This window comes from Athene cunicularia (genome assembly GCF_003259725.1).
Source record: "Athene cunicularia isolate RWA chromosome 15 unlocalized genomic scaffold, athCun1 chr15_part1, whole genome shotgun sequence".
NCBI classification, from domain to species: Eukaryota; Metazoa; Chordata; class Aves; order Strigiformes; family Strigidae; genus Athene; species Athene cunicularia.
Window position 1 is genome coordinate 12,136,194 of NW_020799121.1, and position 22,522 is coordinate 12,158,715.

The 22,522-nt window shown below is 56.4% G+C and overlaps 1 protein-coding gene across 10 annotated transcripts in view; it reads left to right on the forward strand.

Moving 5' to 3' along the window:
• The window catches only part of NCOR2 (nuclear receptor corepressor 2), a 203,274-nt gene that overhangs the window by 158,676 nt on the left and 22,076 nt on the right, over positions 1-22,522 (forward strand). For all 10 annotated transcript variants that reach the window (XM_026859568.1, XM_026859572.1, XM_026859573.1 and 7 more), the window contains 10 exons: positions 585-732; positions 3,215-3,770; positions 8,952-9,072; positions 10,004-10,244; positions 14,884-15,039; positions 15,581-15,720; positions 15,797-15,902; positions 16,585-16,689; positions 17,599-17,702; positions 20,044-20,194. In XM_026859568.1, coding sequence (XP_026715369.1) covers positions 585-732; positions 3,215-3,770; positions 8,952-9,072; positions 10,004-10,244; positions 14,884-15,039; positions 15,581-15,720; positions 15,797-15,902; positions 16,585-16,689; positions 17,599-17,702; positions 20,044-20,194 — 1,828 coding nt within the window. The remainder of the gene's footprint in view (positions 1-584; positions 733-3,214; positions 3,771-8,951; positions 9,073-10,003; positions 10,245-14,883; positions 15,040-15,580; positions 15,721-15,796; positions 15,903-16,584; positions 16,690-17,598; positions 17,703-20,043; positions 20,195-22,522) is intronic.

Genomic DNA, 22,522 nt, shown 5'->3' on the forward strand with positions numbered 1-22,522 from the left:
GGGGCTGTCTCGGGGCAGGGCAGGACACCGGGCACCTCACCATGCCACACAGTGTCGCCACCAGTAACAGCCTCCCCGGCACAGGAGTCAAAGTCCTTTGGTAGTACCTGCCATGGAGGACACACAGTCTGGTGCACGAAAACGTTGGCTGGACCACATCTGGGGCCTGACGCCCTGCGTTGTCTGCAGATGAGCGTCAAGCTGCGGACACACATGTTTGTATAGCTGGAGGTGGTGCCTGGAAATGCGCAGGACGAACACGCCGCATGCGCGTAGCAGGTGGCCGCGGGACCACCGGGTTCTTGCCAGCCCTGCACATGTGTCCCTTGTCCACGTGTCCGTACCATCCCTTCACGTGGAGCCGGGCTTGCTGTTGCACAGTGGTCATTTTTGGCCAGGTGAGACCAATCTGCCGGGCTTTCATCAGGCGACCCAGTCCCGGGGACTGATATTCAGAGGGTTTCCCCAGCGGGGCCATGGCAGTGTTAGCATCCCTCTTGGCCCCTTGGGCAGGACTGGTGCTCTCTGCTTCCACGCAGCTCCCCGTGGGCTTTCCTTCTCACCATCCTCTGCCTCTTCCCCAGGAGAAAGAAAGGAACGCCAAGAGGAAGAAGAAAAAAGGCGCCGCTGTTCAAAACGAAGAAGCCGCCTTCCCTCCCGCAGCTGAGGACGAGGAGATGGAGGTGTCAGGGACGAGCGGCAATGAGGAGGAGATGGCCGAGGAGGCAGAAGGTGAGGAAAGGGGGACTGTGGCGGGGGGGCTGCGCTCTGCTCTCCTGCCTTTGCACTGTTGTGGCACAGGCACCATGCACAGCCTCTCCGGGGCTGCAAATGTCAGCGCTGGCGGGTGGTCACATCTGTCACCCCAAAGCCACACCGAGATGATAGCGTCCCGCGGCACGAGGTGCTCATGGCATTTTAGATGCCTCTGAATTTCGTGCTTGCAAGGAGTGCCCTGGATCACTGCCCTCCTCCTGTATCTGTCTGGACAGGTGGGTATTTTTGGGAGCCCTTTGGTTTCTGATTTCCATCAGCACACTCTCCAAGAGCACCCAGCTTACCAGGGCCGGGCATGCTTGTGCGCTCTTGTAAATCACATTTCACGGCGTTTTCTTCCGAAGGAGGGTCCTGCATGCTCAGCAGGATTAGATAGCTGCCACCGCGGGCTCTCAAGAGCTTACGATGGGCCCAAGGAAGGATAACCCACCAAGGTTTGTATGTGCCCATCCCATCAGGGCATCACTGCTGCTGCTGCCCTGGGCAGTGGAGCTCGCGGAGGCCAGCACTGCTAGCAAAGGCAAGGGAAGCTGTGGTCTCCCGCCAGCAAGGCTGATGTATCTTGATGGGTCTTTTCCCCCTCCTTTCCCTTTTAAGGCAGCGTTTTCCTCCCTCCCAGCCATACCAAAGAAAGGAAACAACTTGAAAGTGACAATTTTCAGCTATTTATCGCTTAGAAAGCGCAGCAGTGAGTTTGGAGAAAATGTGCATAATTTTCCAACAATAGCCCCATTTGACTTCTGTCAAAGTAATTTAATAACTTAACCAGCACTGCTGGCACCACGCTGGTTCCTGGCCTTAGCACCCAGGCTAATGGGACTTGAAATGGGAAATCTTTTCAAATCATCGTTGCAAGTGACTCATTACAAGGCAGATTCCAGGTAAATCTTTGTGCGAGGTGATACGTGACTCAGAGGCGCAAAGTAAAAGGTAGTTATTGCTCTTTGTAAGAGTGCCTGAGAGGAAACAATGTATTTTTGAGATTAGAGACAGATCTCTTGACATGCTCCCAAGCTTTACGCTCCAAGCCTCATCTCTTGTTCTGCTGATGGGGTGGGCTCCAGAGCTGAAGAAAGTCATGAGCAGGGGGGGATGAAATGTCACAGAAATGCTGGGGGAGTGTTATGCACAAGAAGGCCACGGGCTCCAGGGTGACATTTGGGGATGCTCAGGCAACAGTTTGGAGTCGAGGGGCCATGTGGCTGACTGGGGATGGGGGGAAGGACTTGGTGTGGGGGTTATGGTGTAGAGCATGGATTCAGCATCTGGAGGGAGTGTCCTGGAGCTTGGCTGAGCCTGGGGCAAGCCACTGTTGGATGCCTCAGCGTGGCATTCAGAGTAGCACTGAGTGGCAGTCGGGGAGAGTTTGGCCTAACACGCTGTAAACCTCACCCCTGGGTGGGTGACGGAACGCCTCATTGCTTGGTTGCAAGTGAGTAAAGGTTGGAGAAGGCTGAGATTCCTGATGAGTGTGGTGCATTTGCCTGCCAGGGAAGGATGGATGTGCTCTGACGTACAGCTCTTGGGACACAGTCCCTCTGTGCCACCCACTGAAAGCTGTCTGAGCTGGTGTGGAGAGAGACAGGTCCAGGGATGCACACGAAGAAGATTTTGGGCATGAGCGTGAGAGCCCTGCCTTGTGGGGACGTGCTGGGATTGGACCGTAGAAGTCTCCTGGTTCTCTTGGCCCTGGCCATGGCCGTGTTTGTCCAGCAAAGGCTTGGAGGGAACGATCCTCACCCCAACTGCAGAAACAATCTCTCAGCAGCACCGCCGCCTGCAGCAGTGCATGGACGCTTGTGCTTCCAGCTCGCTGCAAGCCGCTGGTGACAGCTTTGAGAGTGATCCTTTCTGTGTAATGATTAACCTCTCCCGTAGCACTGGCAGCACTTTGCTTTCGCCGACCCTGACCTCCTTTCTTCTGCCACTGGCAGCTTAAATAACAACAAACACGCACGGTGTTTTGGGATGGTCCTCAACTGCCCCGGGGTGGCAGCGCCAGGGACACGGGCGACGTAAGTCAGCAAGCAGGGTGCCAGCGAGGTGCCTGGTCCAGGCGGAGCAGAGCTGATCCAGAGCCATGGGTGAGGAGTGAGGAGGGAGCTGGTCCTGTCCTGCAGATCCAGCCAGCAGCCAGGCTTTTCCCTTAAAATCCAGCTTCCCAGTCACTTGGTCTCTAGGCTTTTGGGCGTGTGATTTTGCATTTGGGTGGGGGTTAACAACAGGCGTCGTGCTGGGCAAGCAAAGAGGCCCCCGAGCATCCCTTTGCTTGGTAAACTCTGGATCCGGGGATCCCGGCGCAGCTCTCCCAGCCCCGGGATCATCTCCCCCTCGGAGGAACGAGGGCGTTCTCCTCCCAGGGGAGGGGGTGGAGGCAGCGATATGGGAAGTGAGAATCTCGGGCTGATCCTTATTTTTATTTCTTCCCTTTTCTCAGCTGCAGTAAATAACAGCTCCGACACCGAGAGCATTCCCTCGCCGAGGCCCGAAGCCAAAGAAGGAGGCGAAAACGGGGCCAAGGCACCACCCGGGCCAGGAGGTGACTCCGGCGCAGAACCGGCAGTCAAGTTGGAAGAGGCTCCAACACCCCCCGACGCTCCCCCCGCTCCCCCCACCAACCCCGCTCCTGCCACCAGCCCTCCGCCGGAGGCAGCGCCCGAGCCGCCCAGCAGTGAGGAGAAGGGGCAGGAGGACCTGGTGGTGGACGTGGTGAAAACGGAGGAGCCGGAGGAGAAGGTGAGCGAGGAGCCCTGCAAGAGCGAGGTGAAGAAGGAGGAGAGCGAAGACAGCCAGGAGAAGGACAAGGGGAATGACAAGAAGGCGGAAAGCAGCGTCAGTGGCGGAGGGACAGCGGGGACAGAGGGGACGCCCAAGGCCGAGAAGAAGGAAAGTCATAAAGGCAGTAAAGGCCCCGGGGTGAACCCCGACAGCGACTCCAGCGCAACCTGCAGCGCGGACGAGATGGACGAGCAGGATGCTGTGGACAAGAGCAGGTAGGAGTGGGGAGAGAGGTGGGCAAGTATATGGCCTGAGGGCCAGATGAGCATCTCCATTGTGTGCCACAGTGCCCACATGCTCTTTCGTGAGCTCCTCCCTGGGAATATCACTGTTCAGGCACTCCCCCAGGTGAAGGGATGTGCCCAGCTGTGTCCCCGTGTGCCCGTGACCCTTTGGTCATCGCTTGCAAAGAGGCCGTGACGCAACGGGCAGCGCGATGTCCCAGCATATGGGTGCTGCCGGGCAATGGCCGCGGGCAGGTGTTGGGTGCAGAGCTGCTGCGTCTGCTGGTGGCAGACCATCTGGGTGACACGATGGAGTGGGATGTGCCCTTGGAGACAGCGAGGCACAGGCTGGTTTACCAAAAGCCAGGGCTGGGAACAGTTTCTGTCTGAGTCGGCACTGACAGGAGTCATGCCAGGGACGTGTTCCCAGTGCAGAGAGGGGACGAGTTGCTCCCTTGGCAAAGATGCTGCTTGGATCTGTAGGGGTGAATTACCCATCCTGGCTGTAAAGGGAGGAGAATGGTGTGGGCCACGTGAGCTTTCCTGGGGCCATGCCACTGGGTCTTCTCCAGAGCTTCTGCAGTCCCAAGCCCTCTGTCCACCCCTGGGGCTGGCAGCCGAGGGCACCCCTGACCCTCCATGGATGGCTCCTGGGACAGGGAGGGGAAGCACTCACCTCCTCCTTGGAGAAATGTCCTGCTCCCCTCCTGGCTTCTCCCACAGAGCCCTCCCCACCCAAGAGCTTCACAAATGGGGAGAGGGTTTCCTGTTTTTCTAAAGAACATATATGAAAACATGTGTCCTCATAGCGCTGATTTTTCTAATGGCTCCTGTTCCATCCACACTGGCTCCTGGGCCAGGTTGGGCTCCTGAGCCCACCCTGCCATTGCACGTAGGGACAACAGTCCAGCTGGGCTGGAACTGGAGGCTGGCATCCCACGTCCAGTGTCCTGCATCCCACACCCCACATCCCTCCCGTGGGCTTGCAGGGGGCAGTTTGGCAGCAAGATGGGTGCCGCCAGGCTGGGCGGGCTGTACGCGGCGCTGTGGATGGGGCTATTAAAAAAAACAACCGATCAAAGCAGCAGGACGAGGCGGTAGGGAGCCGTTGTGTGTCTCCACCGCTTCTGACGGCCTCCGCACTTTCCCTATGATGGATGCAGGAGCCAGTGGGTGAGTGCTGCTCGTGCGGGAGCATCCTCCACGCTGCCCGGCCGCCCCGGGGGAGCAGCTCCTCTCGCTGCCAAGCAGCTGGAAGCAGCGCTGACAGTGTCGAGGGCTGGTGTGGATGCTGCTGGCCCCAGCCCCGTGGCAGGGCTGAGGCCTCTTGGCTGCAGCGCTCATCTCTCCGGCAGTGGACGGAGTCCAGCACCACCCCTCCCCACCCTCTCCTCCTTCCCAGACAGGAGAAAACCTCCCAGCAAGGGAGAGTGAGGCCAGCAGGGCTACACTCCTCAAATTTAACATTAACTCGACCAAAAACAGGACAGCAGCGGCTTGTACCGACTTCCCAGCAGCAAGGGAGCAAGTCGTCTTGGGAACGACTTTTTCATCCCCGGCTCCTCGCTGAGTCAGCTCCTATCTCACTTGTCAGTTACCAGTTTCCAGGAATATTAAACATTAAACAGGCGTCCCGCAGCTCCCGGGCCACTCCTCTCATCCGGTGTGGCGATGAAGCACGGGTGATAACAGAGCCTTGCCAGCATGGGAAAGCTGCAGCCGCCGCCTGGCACTGCCCATCCTGGGAGCCCCATCAGCACCCGTGGGGTTGGTCCACAGCCAGCTTAGAGATTTCGGCACCATCGTGCTCCCCATGGGGCCTCTGTGCCCTTCCCCAGTGTAGCTTTACTCCCTTGGATTTCCCACTGGCCGCGGGCTGCTCGCTCGCAGGCGGTTCCCGCAGCCCCGCTGCTGCAGCGTGACTCGCGATGAGCAGGACGAGGCTGCCGAGATGCCGCGTGAGCCGCCCCGTCACCGCATCACCCGATGCTCGCCCGCCTACCCAGCGCCAGCGGGGCGTGGGTGCTCTTCCCTGTGCTTGTAAAAGCATCAAGCTGTCCGCGGCATCTCCCAGAAGGGGACAGAGGGTGGCTGGGGTGTCCCCGCGGTGAGAGGGAAGGGGGTGCGGGGTTGGCGTGAGCCGTAGGAGCAGCCTTTTTTGGGTCCTCCTGCGGTTCACACGACCAAAGACAAGTCCAGGATAAGGAGGCGCAGCTTTAACTCGTCAAAGCTGAAGGAGGCAGTAAATTGTCTGCGGGTCCGTGCGGCATGTGCTGCCAGCGCTGTGGTTCAGCAGGAGGTCACGCTGGCCGGGGCCATGTGAGGGAGGCCACGCAGAGTCACCCGCTGCAGACCTGCCGCGCAGGGAAGAGACGCCTGCCCGTAAGCCTTGCACCCAGCCACCCCCACGCTGCGCGTCCCGCTCGCTGCCTCAGCCGTAGCTGCAAGGGCTGTGTTGGGCCAGCGCCGTGTTGGGGCCGTGGCCCTGGCTGGAGGAAGCCCATCAGGGAAATCTGGTAGCCGTCAGCTTTGCCCAACCACTGCGTGTGCAAGAAGTTGCATTTGGCTGCATCACGTGTTGGTGTGTTGGCTTGTCTGGCAATGAAACTGGTCCTGGTCTCTGTGGTGGAAGGTGAAGGAGTTGGGGGAACACGGTGTCCTGGTCACCCCCAAAGCTTCATGCCTGGAAGGGGATGTTTCCACACTGCCAAGGCTCAGCCTTATGTGTCCTGACCTCTTCCTGCTCAAAGCCTTTTCCCACCCTTGCCAACGCCATCACCCATGGTTAGGGACTGGTGCTTGGGTTTGGGAGGCCCCAGGTTGGCAGCGAGTGGATACGAGATGCTGAGGTTGTTCATCCATTGACTTCCAGATCAAGGCACCCACAGACAGCCCTGTGTGTGGCGCAAGATCTGCTGGGAGGGACATAATAAATTACACAATTTGCATATTGACTCTGGCTTCCAGGATTCTGGAGGGCTTTAGGAAACCTGAGGATCGTCAGTGTGCTTAAAGGGTGTTTAAATGCATCTCTGCAAGCACCACGAGTGCACAGGGTGGCTGCTGGGGCGGTTGCTGTTGCAGGGGCTGCCAGGACCCCGCTTGCTGATCAAGTTTGCCAGTCTCTGGAAAATCAGGCTGTTGAGATACGTGTCTTGCAAGAATCACTGCTGAGGAGGAAAGCGGTGCTGAGCACGACTGCGGTGACAGTGACATGGAGCTGGGCCAGCGCTGCCAGGTCGGTCACCTCCTAGTGAGCGTGGGGACCTGTCTCAGCCCGAGGGTGACACGTTACCAGCCTGGCAGCACCGGCGTCGGGGGTGAAGTGGCAGGAGAGGAGCTCTTTGCTGGCACCAGGAGCTGAGCTGGCTGGCAGCCTGCGCTGGCTGCCCTGCCTCCCAGATGAGGCTTGCCCAGGAAAAAATTGCCCTTTTTTAAAAATAATTAAAAAAGAGATTGGCTTCTTTTGGGCAAAATCAGAGCCCAAAGTGCTGGGGGAGTGGGGCCAGGGCAGCAGAGCATGCTGTGAACACAGGCCTTCCCCAGCTCAGCAGCCCCAGAAGAGCAGTGCTGCGGCTCAGCAGGGCACCAAGGTCTCGGGAGCAAGTGCTGGGTGCCCTTGTCCCCAGCCATGTGCCTCAGCAGATTTTGGGGCACTGCACCCTTTTGGGAGCCCCATGTCCCCCACAGCATGGCTTCACAACACCCATGTGGCTCCACAGGCAGACATCATTGCAGTTATTTGGGGAGCAGCTCAGATGTGCTGCCTGGTCTCCCCTGGGTGCCTAACCGGAGCACCCTGGTCCCAGTCTGGAGGTGGGTCCCTTCCCCTCGGACACCAGACACTGCACAGGGTGAGGGCTGGGGCAGTCCCAGCACTGTGGTGAGTTTATTCCCCACACATGGCCCCGCCACACTTGTTTATTCATCCAAGGGTGAGCGTGGAATGACCTTGAAATTTATAGGCTGAAGAGAGCAGTGAAATAACAGCTAAAATAAACAAATCAAGCTGTAAAGCTTGAAAACTATGAACTGGCTTCAGCAAATTGGAGTTGGGAGGGAGAGAAAGCAGAGATGGCCTGGAGAGATGTGGTCCCCGGGGTCTCGCACAAGTCCAGGAGCTGGACACGCCGAGGGCTTGACCCATGGGCTTTGCACCCCTCCACCCCACCCCGTTGCGGTGGCACCACGGAGATCCCACCCCTCACTGTTTGTGCAGGGGCTCGGCGTGGCCGGCTGGGTGTCTCCCAGGCCATTCAAACAGCCAAAGGGAAGAGCAAGTGGTGAGGGTGCAGGGCTGCACAGCCCCTGGGCTGCACACCAAATCCAGCCTCTCATCTTTCAGGTGATCCGAGCATGTGGTGGCTTGCCCGGGCTTTAGCACCTTGATAAAAGACAGTCTTAAAGAGGAGCACGAGGCTGATCCCAAGTGCTGGGCAAGCACCACGTGTGAGCTCCAGAGTGTAGTGTGATGCCCGAATGAAATCCAAGCTGGTCGCCCTGCTCCATAACTCCCAGCTCTGGTTTATTGTGGACAACAGCAGATTTGCTAGAAGTAGCATGAGGGATGAGTGAAAGAGGGCTCAGGAGCCTGTTGAGCCAGACGTAATGGTCTCATTTGAGCATGGAACCCTGCAGGAGCTGTCTTTGGAAAGCAAGATTTGAATCCCATCCCACTCTCCGCCTCCCCTCAGCCTCGTCATCTCACAGCAAAGCTTCCCCAGTTGCTAGCTGGGCGTTGCTGGGCCGGGTTGTGTTCCCATCTGTGCCTGCCCTCATAGACCAGAGCGACCCGGGGACACCTCCAGCCCACCAAGGTTGAAGTTGGGACACCTCCCCAGCAGCTACAGGTCCCCTGTGCCTGAGGCAGCATGGCAGATTTTTCCTGCTGAGCCACCTCCTGTCAGACAGGCATCCTCATGGTGGATGCTGAGATCCTCAGAGTGGTAGTTGCCATCTAAACAGGTTTGGGGCCAGGGCAGCAGCTTGGAGAGCCAGAAGCCCAAGTGCATGATGTGTTCAAGAGCCTGGAACCCAGCAGCAAGCAGGGGTCCAGCACCTCTGATGAAGAGGATGTCCTTTAGACTCGACAGCATAAAACAGGGGTGCAGGGCATGGGGAGTGATGGGACGTGGAGGTTGTTCGTGGTTGACATGCATTTTTTGTGCCCAGGTTGCTGTCCCCTCGGCCCAGCCTGCTCAACACCGCCAGCGACACCAGGCTGAACTCCTCGCCGCAGAAGCCGCTGGACCTGAAACAGCTGAAGCAGCGTGCTGCTGCCATCCCCCCCATCGTGAGTACCCACCCGAGAGGGCCAGAACCGGGAGCGCCGCGGCCGCCTCTGCCCCATGCGTGCTCTGCCCTCGAGCTGCGTCCCCTGCGTGGCGCACGTCAGGGTTGTGAGGATGCGCTCGTCCCTGCGGCTGGGCTCTGCAGAGAGCTGTGCTCGGGCAGTGCGAGCCCTGCAGCAGGCAAGGTGCTCTCTGTGAGGAGCGTGTTCCCAGCTGCGGGAGCAGCTCTGCCAGCAGCGCTTGGATGTCCCTTGAGCTCTTTTATCAGAAAGTCGTGGGAGGTCTGGACAGAAAAAGCTTCTCATTGCCACATGACTGCTGCCTCCCGTTGCTTTAAAAAGCGAGCGTGCACCTTCCCAACCCTGTGCTTCACTTCATCTCCTGTGATTGAAGGGTACCACATAAGAAACATTTATGCAAAAAGGTTCCCCTTTTTGGCTACCCAGTAGCTGAGGCTGATGGTTCCTCCTGGTGCAGTGGCTTGAGCTGTGACAAAAAACACCCCGGTATCTCCAGGGTCAACACCAGAGGAGCAGCAGCGCAGGGTGGGCCAGGAGGAAATCCCTGCTTTGGGTTTTTGAGTAGTCAGGGAGGACCCGGTCCTGATGCCTTTCCAGTTTCATGTGTTACAGCTTAAGATGTGGCTGCTGTAATGTAACTTCTGGCAAAAGCTACAAGCACTGAACTATAGATTAGAGGTTTTAAACAAGGAAAGTCTGAGGCTCTCCTATAGTGTCACCAGCACAAAGCTGATACTCTTTGTTGTGGGCTTTTTTAATCTGCTGTGGTTGGTGAGCTGTGGAGCCGTGTTTGGGCTGGTAAGCGCAAACGATAGTGTGGGGCAGGTGCTTCTCGTAGCACCTTAACATCTCCAGGACTGTTACGGATGTCGGCAGCACATGACAAGTGTCACCAATTCTTGTTTCTTTGCAGATTTCCGAAGGTTTCTCCGAGGGGCTATTGCAGAGTGGAAGTGTGAAGCCTCAGGTGCCTCCCCATGCCTTGGCCCTCTACCAGCAGCAGATCACAAAAGCCCACGAGTCTGCCCGCGAGGACATGCCCCCGAGCAAGCTGTCACAGGCCCAGCAGCAGCAGGCTGAGAAGGAGCAGCAGCAGCAGCCAAGCAGCAGTCCCAGGGGAAAGAGCAGGAGCCCTGCTGTTGGTGACAAGGAAGGTAGGGGATTGCATGTGTCGGAGCGTGTTTATCAGCACAGAAATGCCCCGTGTGTGCAGCCATATGCAGCCGCCAGCTTTCCTCCTCTTAGGTGAAGGCTTCCTTCAACCCTTGAAAGCTCTTTAATAGCATCTTGAAGCAGGACGAGAGAGGCATGGCTAATTTCCCATGTTCATTAGACAGTACATCATGTCTCATTGAGCCTACAGCAAACACCGGGCCAGTGTCGAGCGCTGAGGAGGTGAAGATTGCCTTTATTAGTGTCTCTGCCATTCACTTGAGAGCAAAGGGGCCTGGAGGCATGCCAGGGCTCTGGGTACAATGGCTCTTTTCTACCTTGCTGGCTTTCTATAAAGAATGCTTTTAATGCTCAGCAGGGACCATTATTTCATTTAAAATCAATGCTAATACTGTGACTCCGAGTCCAAAGGTTCCTGTAAAGATTCCCAGTGCTTTCTCCCCGGAATAGCTCTGATGTGGTTTGGCTGCCTAATGAGCAATTCAGAGTTTCCCACCGTAGAGCATCTGAAGCATTATTAGCTTGAGCACCTGGGGATCAAGGTTAAGGAGAGATGGGAAGTCCTGATGAGACCATCCTCTAAATGTGTTTTTACTCTGAGTGTCAGAGCCTGTTCCAGTTCAGAGTCTGTGTTCCTGCCCCTCGTAGCCAGCCTGCTCTTCAGCTGCATGTGAAGATGAGACACTGTCACCCGTGGCATGATCAGAGGAGCAGGGAAGTCGGGCTGGGAGGGCGTGATGTTCCCCAGTGATGGATCCTGCACGGGGATGGATGCAGCTGCGAAAATTACCTGCTTATGCATGGAGATGGAAGGTGGATAAGACTACACTGACGAGGCAGATCTGCACAGGACCTGGGCTGCGATCTTTGCTGGAAAATTGCTATACTAGTTCACCTTCTGTCAGCTAGGATCTTAGCAGCCTGCTCTACAGTGTCCAGGCCCAGATATTTATTCTTCAAGCTGTCATGTCCCTCTGGACAGAACAATGTGCTCGCAAGAAGAGTTGGTTGCTGGCATTTGGCCAGACCTTCTTTAAACAACAAATAGCACCATGTGTGTATCACACCTCCAGAATGGTTTGCATATAAGCAAGGAAGGTGATTGCTCACCTTGAAAGAAAGGGAGGTTCCCCCAAGCTGTGGTGTTGTCACCCGTGAAGTCCCATTTCCAGCTGATGTCGTCCAGCTGTGCTCATGTTTGCTGCCCAGGTGGGACAGTTCCCCTCCAGCTCTTCCCCCGCAGCGGCAGGTTTGATCTCCTCCCTCACCGTAATCCTGTGTGGGTCTGGTCTTGCGGAGCTTCCCGGTGAGCTGGGTGGCACAGCCAGCGCTCAAACCCGGAGCTCTGTGTCCCAGTGCTGCAGCTCCAGCTTCCTCCTGGCTGCTGGATGATGAAGAGATGAGGCAAATTTGTGTGCGTTAGGTACAAGGCCAGGTTTAGGGGTTGGCGATTAATCACGTCATTCTGTGACCTATTGGCACCATTATTAAATGCGAGGGTCTGATACCCAGGTGGATTTTTTTATGGCTTTGTTCTCTGCAAAGCACGAATGATACGAAGCACTTTATTCTGTAGTGCTCTGAATATCTTCCCTGTTAATGAAACCAATTACGCCTCCTTGTACCCCTGCAAACATCTCAGCAGGTCTTGGGCTCCAGCTGTGTGATCTCTCGACCCTTCATAGCTGTGCAAGTGTGCTGGCTACCAGTGGTGGGTCTGGGTTGCACGGGGACCCTAGGGAATCATAGCCTGGTCTTCTCTGTTTGTGGTGGGAAGGCATCTCCCATTTGAGAACTAAAAGGTTCGCAATGAGTCACCTCAGGGGGAGAAATCAAGTCCTCCAAAGCCCTGATTTCAGTAGTTATGGACTCAGGAGACGGCTCAGTGCTGTCTCTGCCTCTTGGAGCACATCCCAGCTGCGGATCAGGGGTTAGAGGGGAGATAGCCAGATAGTCCTGGCAAATCGTCCCTTCCCTCCCCTGCTCTCCAAGGCATCCCAGTGAAGTGGCAAGCGTCCAGACTGCAGACATCGTGCTGCCCCACTGCCTCTCCACGGGCTTCACGTTAAACAGGAGAGTCCAGCACAGCCTGAAAAGCCTTCAGGAGCGCGGCCCCGTGCCATCTCCTTGCAAGGGGCCAGCTCCACTGGAGCAGGTACTTCCGTTCCTCCCCTGCTTGATAAGAGAGCTTGAACTCTTGCAACCGCTCGAGATCAACATCCTTCACACCGCTCTGGATCCGCTTCAAAGCCAAGTCTTGCACACATCCTGGCCGAGGCGTTGGCTGCCTCGCAGCCGCTGGCTGGGGCCATATCGGCTTGGAGGGCGGCCAGGCGAGCCGTACCTTCCTGAGCCCTCCCCTGCCTACCAAGACGAGCTGCTAATCACGGGGCCGGGCAGAGGCAGGCAGCCCTGCCTGGATCTCACCGACAGGCAGACGGATCCCTTTTCCCATTGCCGAGTCGCCGTCGGGCATATCTTTGGTTATCACTCGGCGGTTTGAAAGCCAGCGGTATGTTTTGTGTTGATTTAGTTGTGTTTCATTTGGCCTTTGTAGGCGATGGGGAGCCAAGAGCATTAATTTGGATGACGGATCATATAAACTCTGACTCCTTCACTCCCATTCCAGGGGCTTGATAAACGGTAATAGGAACTCTCTCTTCCCCGCGTAAGTGCTATTTTATCAAAAGCTGGCTGAGTTATAGCCACCCTCTAATGCAGGGGCAATTAGGAACTGGCCGCATTTCACAGGCTGGAGAGGCAAGCAGGGGAGGGGATGGCTCCCGCGGGGAGGGGAGGAGGACGGGGCTCTCCAAGAGCCATCCAGGGTGCACGTAGCCTTGGCTGACAGTGCCTTGGCGTTGGAGAGCATCTTTAGCCGGGACATCCCAGTGCCATTTGCCCCCGCATGAGCAGAGCTGAGCGGGGCTGAGCTGAAGGGAGGAAAATAAGGGAGTGTGGATGTGCCAGGGACTCTCTGTTGGTCTGGAGGATGTGCCTGGATTCCTCCGTACTGGCAGGATGTATAGGGATCCTCTCTGGGATCCAGCGTGGGGAGGGAAGAGGCTGCAGCCAAGGTCCGGCCCCACCAGGCTGCAGAGGTGTGAGTGCCTGGACACCTCTGTGTGCCAATAATGGATTTATTTTCTCACTGAAGGGGACAAGAATAATCTCCCAGCTTCTGAGTACACTGAGCATTAATAACGATAATGCAGTAAAGCCTCATTAAATTGGGCCTTTGATAATCTACTTGCCCTGTTATTAGGCTTAGCAGGATTCAGGCATCTATTTTTATCAAAAGTTGATGGTTAAAGGCTGGGTTCATTTGTGATTGCGATTTACTGACCAGTTTCTAATTTCTGGTCAATGCAGACGTTACATAGCTGGGTCTGGGGAAGAAGGGAAGTACAAAACTGTTTATCGATTACAAGTAAATTGTACCAAACCTGCCTCTAATCCATCCAGAAAAGGCTGTCTTATCCATCTGCTCAGCAAAGCGTGAAGATGCGCTTGGGATGGAGGTGGTGCAGATGAAGCCCCTCTTTTCCCCGGCACCCTGCAGAGCTCAGCAGGGCTTGGGCATCCCCAGCGCAGCTCCTCCATCATTAAGCACTTTTTGGCCTCTGATCAGCCTTTTTATAGCCAGGGTGAACCCAACCTGGCATCCAGTATACCCTGAGCCAGATAACTGCAGGAAACTTTCCTGCCCCCAGCCCTGGTGCCCTGCAGATGACCAGCAAGCCGCCCCGCTCCCCACAGAGGCATCTGGTCATCCCGCAGAGCCCGTCCTGATCTTCATTTGCCTTTGACAGTCTTGTACAGCGTGGTTGTCCCAGGTGTTAAGAGAACATCTGCGCATTATTCTCTTGCTGTCCAAGAAGCTGATGCCATTATTTCTGGCCACTTCCCCCAGCCTACAGATGGTTTATAGCCAGCAGCCATTCTTTAAGAGCGGCTGAGCTTTCGCGTCGCGATGTGATGTGGGGATGAGCTTGTTCCTGATGTGCTGGCATGCAGCGGTCCCTGGCAGTGGCCTGGGTCTCCCCAGGCACCCCGTGCTCGGCTGCACCCCCCAGACCCTGTTGTCCCCAGCGAGCCGGTGCCTGCTGGATGTCCCACACACACCAGAGGGAATCCAACATCGGTGCCTCTTGGCTTTAACCTCAGTGAAAGGTTTGACAAGATCATCGTTAATCCCCCACAGCCCTGCCACAAAGCTGATGAGCACAGACAGGAGCTACCTAGGAGCAGTTTGCATGTGGCCAAGCCCCAGTGAGGAGCTGGACCCTTTGCTGGTCCCAGTGACTGTCTGCACACCGAGTGCCATCTCTCCTGGGTGGGGTGGGATGTCCATGGAGGTCCCGGCTGGCAGTGAGCACCAGCAGAGTCACCAACACAGATATCTGTCCTCCCCTCTGCACTTTAAACATCTGGGTAAAATAAATGCTGCCAAATCCAGGCAGTGACACTGAGGCTTTTCTTTTTAGTTTGGTTGGGGAATTCAGCCCTCATCTCGTGGCTGGGCCAGACTGAACTGAAGCCACTTCCCACGCTGCCTACAGGGACCGCTCACCCATGGGGACCACTGAGCAAGTTGTTTGCTTTCTGTTTCCCTTGCAGAAAAGTCCGTGCATTTCTCATCCCTCGCAGAGGCTCAGAAGCTGAGTGCGGAGCCGACAGCTGCCTCGTGCTGGCCCCCTGTCCTGTCCTACTCCCGGGATGTGATAAAAACCTCTCCCCAGGTGGAACCCCACTTGTTTCAGTATAACCCACCAGGTAAGTGCAAGCTGCTGGCTGCATGGTGCCCTCTGTCCCGACCTGGGGAGGAGTACAGAGGTTGCAGCTGGCATCGCAGGTCGCGCTCTTAAGTCACTGAAGCTTTTTGGGGAGGGGGTAGGAGAGAGGCTTCAGCAGAAACCTGCTAACACTTGCTTTGGCCTGGCACAGAGCTCCCTCGCTGCCAATGCAGCAGTCTGAGGGTGGCCAGGCAGGGCCCCCAGCTCTGGGCAGGGCAGATTTAGGGACGTGGTTTGTCGCAGAACAGCGTGGGCGCTGCGCTGCCCTGAGTGCAAAGTTGGGCAGGTTTTATCCCTCACTGTGCTGTCCCTCTCTGGGTGGAGGGCAGACGAGTCGGGTATAGAACATCCTCAGGCTGCAGAGGGGATGAGGCAGTCATTTAAACTATTCCAGTCCTTTCCAAAATGATTACGTGACTTGGATCCTAGTGCAGGCTCACCTCCAGCCCCTGCTCCCTCCCTTGCCCCTTTTCTCCCCAATAGCTGCTGCCACTCTGCTAACACTTGTATTTTCCACGCAGGACACCCCATCCCACTAAACTTGCATGAGAGCTCTCGCTCAGGGCTGCAGAGACTAGCGAGCATCTCCAACCCTCCTCCCCTCATCTCCTCCACCAAGCACCCCTCCGTGCTGGAGAGACCAGTCGGATCCATTTCCCAGGTAGGGTATCAGGGATGAGTGGTGCAGATGCCTGCAGGGCCCAGCAGCCGCTCCTGACCTCTCCTCTCACACGCAGGGGATGCCCATCCAGCTCCACACACCCTACAGCTCCGAGCACGCCAAGGTCCCCGTCGGCTCCATCACCATGGGCCTGCCGCTGACCATGGATCCCAAGAAACTGGGTAAGAAATTGGGAGGCGAGTGATTTCTCGCATGCTCCCAGAGCAGCAGATAGCGAACTTGCCAGCAGCGTAGGGGAAAGGAGGAGCACAGGACACAGCAAGGGAGTGTAGAGGGACCTGCTAAGAGGATGAAGGGATTAGTCCGTCAGGAGAGCAGAGACACAGGGAGCTAAATTTGTGCAGTATAGAAAAGCTTGGTCAGGGATGCATCCCAGCCTATAAATACCCTCCGACTAATACTGTGATCGAAGGAAGGAAATATATTGCCTCTCCCCAAGCTGCTCAGATAAAGAGTAAATGGCCTGAAGTGAACAAAGGAAGTGTTTAGTCTGCAGATTTGGAAGCGTTTCTTAACAGCAGGAGGAGTTGGAGCAGGACCGAGTCTGGGGAGGGGGGATTCAGGCCCTATTTCCCAGTGTACACAGGTCCCGTTATAAACCAGCACTTGGTTTTCAGTGCAGCGCCGCTCCTGGGGCAGGCAGCACCCGGCAGTGCCTGCGCCAGGGCGAGGATGAAGGTCTGGCTTTGCTCGGTGGCAGTTGTGTCCTGCCGACCGCCACGGCCTTGGCGAAGGCGCCAACGAGGTGCCGGCCCGGGGTTGGCAGAGATGAAAGCCTTGAGCAGCCAAGGGCTGCGGCCCCGTGCCCTGCACCTACTCTGATACATGGTTAATGTTTTCCAGTGCCTTTTCCTGGAGTAAAGCAGGAACAACTTTCTCCTAGAAGCCAGGCCAGCCAGCCGGAAAGTCTGGTTCTGCAGCCGTCCCAGGAGGGCTCCATCCTGCGGGGTGAGGAGCCGGGGGTGGGAGGGGAGGGATGCTGGCACTGCCAAGCCTGGCAAACGCCGCGCTGGCTGCGGCTGCCCAGTGATTTTGGGTTTGATTTCTGGGGCTGTGCCCAGCTGAAGGGGCTTCCTGAGCACTTTTCTCTGGCGTTGCCAGTGGGGTGGCAGATAGGTCTGTACAGCAGCTCAGTGTTTGTAGCCATCTCCCCAAATCAGGGTCTCGTGCACTGATCCTGGTAGAGGTTTTGTGTTTGAGGGGCACCCCAAAATCTGTTGGTTAAGACAAAGCAAGACCTATTTAAATGCCATTAATTAGTTTTCAGGTTCTTTGCTGTTGCTGCTGCAGCTGGGCAGGGACCATGTTTAGTTTAAATCTAGCCCTCCCATGTTTCTTTCCCCATTAGTTAGGTAGAATAAAACAAATGCAAAGGTGTTGCTTTTAAATGCAAATTCTGGTTTGTGAAAACCCCCAGCTAAGGCAGTCGGATGCATGAGTGCAGTGGGCTGGCTCCAACCCAGCACAGATAGCAAGCAAACGAACTCGAACCCAAGCTGCATCTCGCCAGAGATCTGATCGCATCAGGAGAGGCTGAAACAGGCTGTGCTTCCTCTCAGGCCCATAAATCTGCCCAGCCTCTCCTTGGAGGCAGCAGAGAGCTGATAGTTTAAAAATACCCTCTTTTACCACCTCCCAGCTCCAGGCTCACAGGGCTGGGTCCTTCAGGGGACAGGGTGGGAAGGGCTCTGTGAAACATGGGACTTAACACTGACATCTCTTGGAGGGCTTCCCCTCCAGTACCTCACCTTGCCAGAGACTGGGTCGAATCCTGCTCTTAGTCAGTAGTCTGAGCCCCACAGGTTTTCTGCTGAACGGCAAATCCAGCCCCCAGCTCACTGTGTTTTTGTCCTGCAGGTACTTCCCTCAGCTCTGCCTCGGGAGGGAGCATCACCAAGGGAACACCCACATCCAGACCTCCTCCAGAGTCGCCCATCACCTACCGAGGGTCCATCACACATGTAGGTCCCTTGTCTCTGGGGGGTTTTGCTTCCTGGGTGCTGGCAGCTGCCTCGTGCAGTGTTGGACATGGGGAACGGGGGTTTGTGGGGTGCACGGGGCTGAGCAGCACAGGTCTGTGCTGCTGCTATCCCATGGAGCCTCTCGGAGAGATCTTTGCCAACAGCCTCTGCCCGGGATGGCGTGAGCTCTGTCCCATGAGCTGAGCCTGCAGGAGAGCAGAGCTCGACAAGCAGCGATGCAGAGCTTTACAGCACATCTCACCCTGCTTTGCTTTTTGTAGCTGTCAGGAACAGAGGCGAAAGCAGCTTTAAATGACTCTGGGAAAATAATCTTGCCAGCACAAGAAACTGGAGCAGATAGAAGGAGATGGGTGGAGGGGCCCAGGCCAGGCGGAGGAGAGGGGGAGGCGGAGAGGTGCATGTAAGGTAGCGAGGTCTCCTGCCAGGGCTGAGCATGCTGTGCTGGGGGGTCCTGCCCAAAGGCTCTTTTGAGCAGGAAGATACTTTGGCCTTAATCTCCACCATCCATCTTCGAAAGAGCAGCTGGCAAGCGGGCGATAGTTTTTTGCAGTGTGAGTTATTGCTCATCTGGTAACAGAGCGGAGAGCATTAAAAAAAAAAAAATCTGTTTCCCGTGGGGATTTTATCTGGCCATAATTCAGATATTTAAAGCCACTTGCGCTTAGATTTTTGCCTGCCTCCTTCAAGGAAGGTGACCATTGTTCCCTTTGTCCGTGGGGACCTGAACCTGAATCCTGGCCCAGAGCAAAGGCTTAACTCGCCTGGTGCCCTGCATCCAACAGCTGCCAGGGGCAGATGCTTGGGGGCTATAAATAACCCATCAGAGCAAATGCAGGCTCCATCCCCTCTCAAGCTTCTGCAGCAGCTATGGGCAGCAGTGGGTGGGCATGAAGGGTCTCAGGCACCACATACCAGAGACCAGATGAGCAGAGTTTGATAAGACATTTTTACATCCATCTAGATTGTTTTGACTTGGGAACAAGGTACCAAGCCCAGACCCAAGGCATGGCCTGCCTCTCCTGCTGGCCCAGCAGCCTGCATCCCTCTGCTCTCGTTAGGGAGAAGGAGCCTCCTATTCTGGCAGCAGCTCCGGGTACCAGAGCTGATATTTGATCTCAGATCAGTCATCCAGTTCACAGGAGGCAGATCTTGAATATACGCTCTCTGCTCTGAATCCATCTGTCGTCACTTGCTTTCAAATCCCCTCTGAGCACGTCTGCGGAAGGAAGATGACTTACCTGGGGCTGGGGCAGTCAGCTGGGAAAGCCAGTATCAGGTGTAGTGTGAGGGCACACAAACAGAGCCTTGAAGCTGCGTGCTGGCATGTCCTGGCGGCGGGGTTTTGGGGACTGCAGGTGCTCAGGGGGCTTGGTACAGAGCAGGGTCATCTCTAAGCTGGGGTGGGGAAATAGTCTGCAACAACCTGGAAGCACCAGTGAAGCTGGTGGGGCATCACTTCCCTGAGGCTTCCCACGAGCATCAGTCCTGGGGGCTGGTGGGGACGAATGATCAGTGTAGGCAGGTGTCAATCAGAGCTCTGCCCGTCACCCCGTGGTGGCTGTTCTGACAGCTTGTGAGGGCAGAGGGGTGTTAATCACAAGCAACGTCTTCAAGGACATCTAGCTCTGGGTGTTTCAAAGGGGATTCAGAGAAGGACAGGTGGTTCTGAGCTGTGTCTGTGTGTGCCTCTGGGCAAAGAGAGGTTTCAGTTCTTACCGGTTTGTGTAAGGAGCCTGATGCTGTTTCTGTTGGAGAGCTAACCCTGACCTGCTCCCGGCCGGTGGCGGTGTCGCCCGGGCGTGCTGCCAGCCGCCAGCTCCCGCGCACAGGCAGCTCCCTCAAGGTCACGCTTGCTGCCAGCAGATGTGCCCTGGGTGGGCAGGACAACCCTGTGGCTCCTGGACCAGGCTGGGGAAATAGGCTGCAGGGAAAAAGCTAACACTGGAGCAGTCCTTGCCCTCACTGAGGTGTCCCCGGGGAGGCACCACCCTGTCTCCCCAAACCTGTGGGGTGGAAGCAAGATGGGTAATTCACTCAGAAACACACAGGGTGAGAGAGTTGCTGTTTTGGAGGTCTGCGCTGTCCTTACCCCCTGCCTCTTCCCAGCAGCCTCACACAGATCACGTACCTTTTTACCGCTCCTCATTATCGTCCTCATCAATAATTAAGCTGCAAGTCCCTCGCTGTTGGCTGCACCAGGAAGCGGAGGCCGGGCGCACTCTCCCTCCGCGCAGCCTCCTGCGGGGAACAGCCTGTCCCCGCGCGCGCTTGCTTAATTGCTTGTGACACTGTTAAATATGGATCTTGGTGGCTTTCCAAGGGCACCCCGGCAGAAGTGCTGTACAAAGGAACCATTACCAGGATAATCGGAGAAGACAGCCCCAGCAGAGCAGAGAAGGCGAGAGAGGATGCCATGCCCAAAGGACATGTCATCTACGAAGGGAAGAAAGGCCACGTGCTGTCCTATGATGGTAAGTCGTAATCCTCTGCCTTTTTAGGGCACGCACCGGGGGTTTGTGCCGCCGTGGCTGGGAGTCGGGAGCTATTTGAGGAAAGGCTGACAAATTGTAACGGGCCAGCCTCACGTCTTTGCTTCCAGCGTCATTTCTTTCCCTTCCCACCCCCCTGCCTACAGCCCAGCTGGGTTTCCCTCTGTCCTGGGTAGTTTTCTTGGTCTGGAGGTCACTTTGCTGGCAGGCAGTGACCGCAGACAGGGTCTCTGGTTTTGGTTGGTTCTGGGAAGCAAGGGAGAGGAGAGGACCAGACGGGAAGGTATTGCCTTTATCCCTAGTACCCTGCGCAGGATGTCATTGTCCAAAAATGCTGAGAGCATCCCCAAGCTCTTGGACCAAGGTGGGACTCAAGAACCTGCAAGGTGGAGGCAAATCAGGTAGTTTGGCATAAAGATTTATTTGGAGTTATATTCCCACCTGCAGGAATCCTCCTGGCCCCGACAGCACCATACCTCAGTATCTTGTGAGCTTTGCTACAGCATCTGTAGCTGTCGGAGGGGGTAGAGCCCTTCCTGCGTCCCACAGCAGCAGTCAGGGGGGTGCATTGGCCCGTGGCTGGCTGCTGTCACCCAGAGGCACCGAGGACCTGCCCGGAGCCCTGTGTCAGGGGTGAGAAGCTGCCCCCAGCACAGAGGGTGTCACCTGTTATCAGGGCTGACACTGCCTGGCTGGGGAGCAGTGTTGACCAGTACGGCGAAGCAAAGCCAGGCGAGCAGCCGGGCTGCTCCTGAGGGGGCTCTGGAGAGACCCGAAAGCCATGTTGGCGCTCCCCCCCCGCTGCATGGTACGTGCTTCCTCAGTAAATGCCGACGGTGCCTCGCTGCGTTAGCGGTATCAGCAGGCAGTCACCAGCTGCTCCTGCCTCCTCTGCGCCTGCTCGCCCGATCACAGCACTGGCCATCAAAGCTGCTCAGCGAGTCCCGGTGGCTCCCGTTAGAGATGAGCAGATGTTCCTCGCCAGTGGAGCTGGAAACGACTCCTCCACGCTCGCCTTTCGCCGTGTGCTGGGCTGGGCATTTCAGGCGTGGAGCCAGGCTCCTCCTGGCCCACAGCTGGGGTCAGGAAGAGCTGACTTACAGACACTGCAGCCCCCGTCCTCTTGGGGTGCAGTAGTGGCGTGTGCTCTGGCATAGGCAGGGACGGCTGTCCTCATGTGCCACTTCTGCTCTCGGTTGAGTTTGGAGATGACTAAGGAGCAGATCCTAACCTCCCCGCACTCACACACCTCTGCAGGTATCTCCGGTCAGCTGTGGTGCTGCCTGAGCCCTCTGCTCCCCTCCCTGCAGCAGAACATCCCTTTCAGCCTTCCTGGCAGCCCGGGCCCTGCAGCCAGTCCTGCGGGCAGAGGGTGCCCTGCAGAAGTCCCTTTTCTCTTGCTCAGACACACAGGCAGCTGGTTTTGCTGCAGGCCAGTTGTTTCATCTGTGGCCAGAAGCAGAGGGTTCAGGTCACACCACAGGGGACAACTCGCAAACTTCAGCTGATGCCCCCTCTGCATGTGCCCTGGGACCACAGGGACCTTTCAGGACAGGGCTCTGCGCCGTGCCTCTCGCCCGCGGTGTGGAAACCAGCTTGTCCCATGCCTGCCCACATTCACTGTCAACTCTAGCCCAGATAAAAAGTGTCACAGCAGGAGACTTGTGTCTGGGTGCCCTTTGGGACAGTTGGCAGGGCTCAGACCAGGGAGGGCACAGGAAGCATTTCAGGACTTGTTTGTGCAAGAAGATATTTTAATCTCCTTTTCCCGGGCTTGGAGTCAAATGAGGTTGATTTTAAAAATGGTTCTGCCAGGGGAGAGATGGGGAAGGCTCCCAGCAGCGAGTGCTGCCCGTGCCCATTGCTGGGATCCCGCTCTGGGCAGCGGAGGAGACCTGCAGACTACACTCTTCCTCATCAGTGTCAAGCCCATCTCCCCTGCTGCAGCCTGAGCCCATTGCCTCTCATCCTACCCACCATGGACATGGACGAGGAATTAATTCTTCCCTCTCCACAGCAGCTTTTACATGTTTGATAGCATTTATCGCATCCTGAGTAATCTCACCTGCTTCTGCAGCCTAACCAGCCCTGCTGCCTCTCTCCTTCCCCCCATGCAGCCTGGAGAGGCTTTGCAGCCTGGAGCAGAAGAGGTTAAAAAAAAAATTAAATAAGAAAACTGAAATTGTTGGTGATTATGAATTTTGGCAAGCAGAAAAAAAATTGCAAATTCTTTAGTGTCATGAGGGTGCTTAAAATAAAAGAGCTGTAATGAGACGAGATCCTGTAGCATGTGCGAGCTGAATTGTGCTA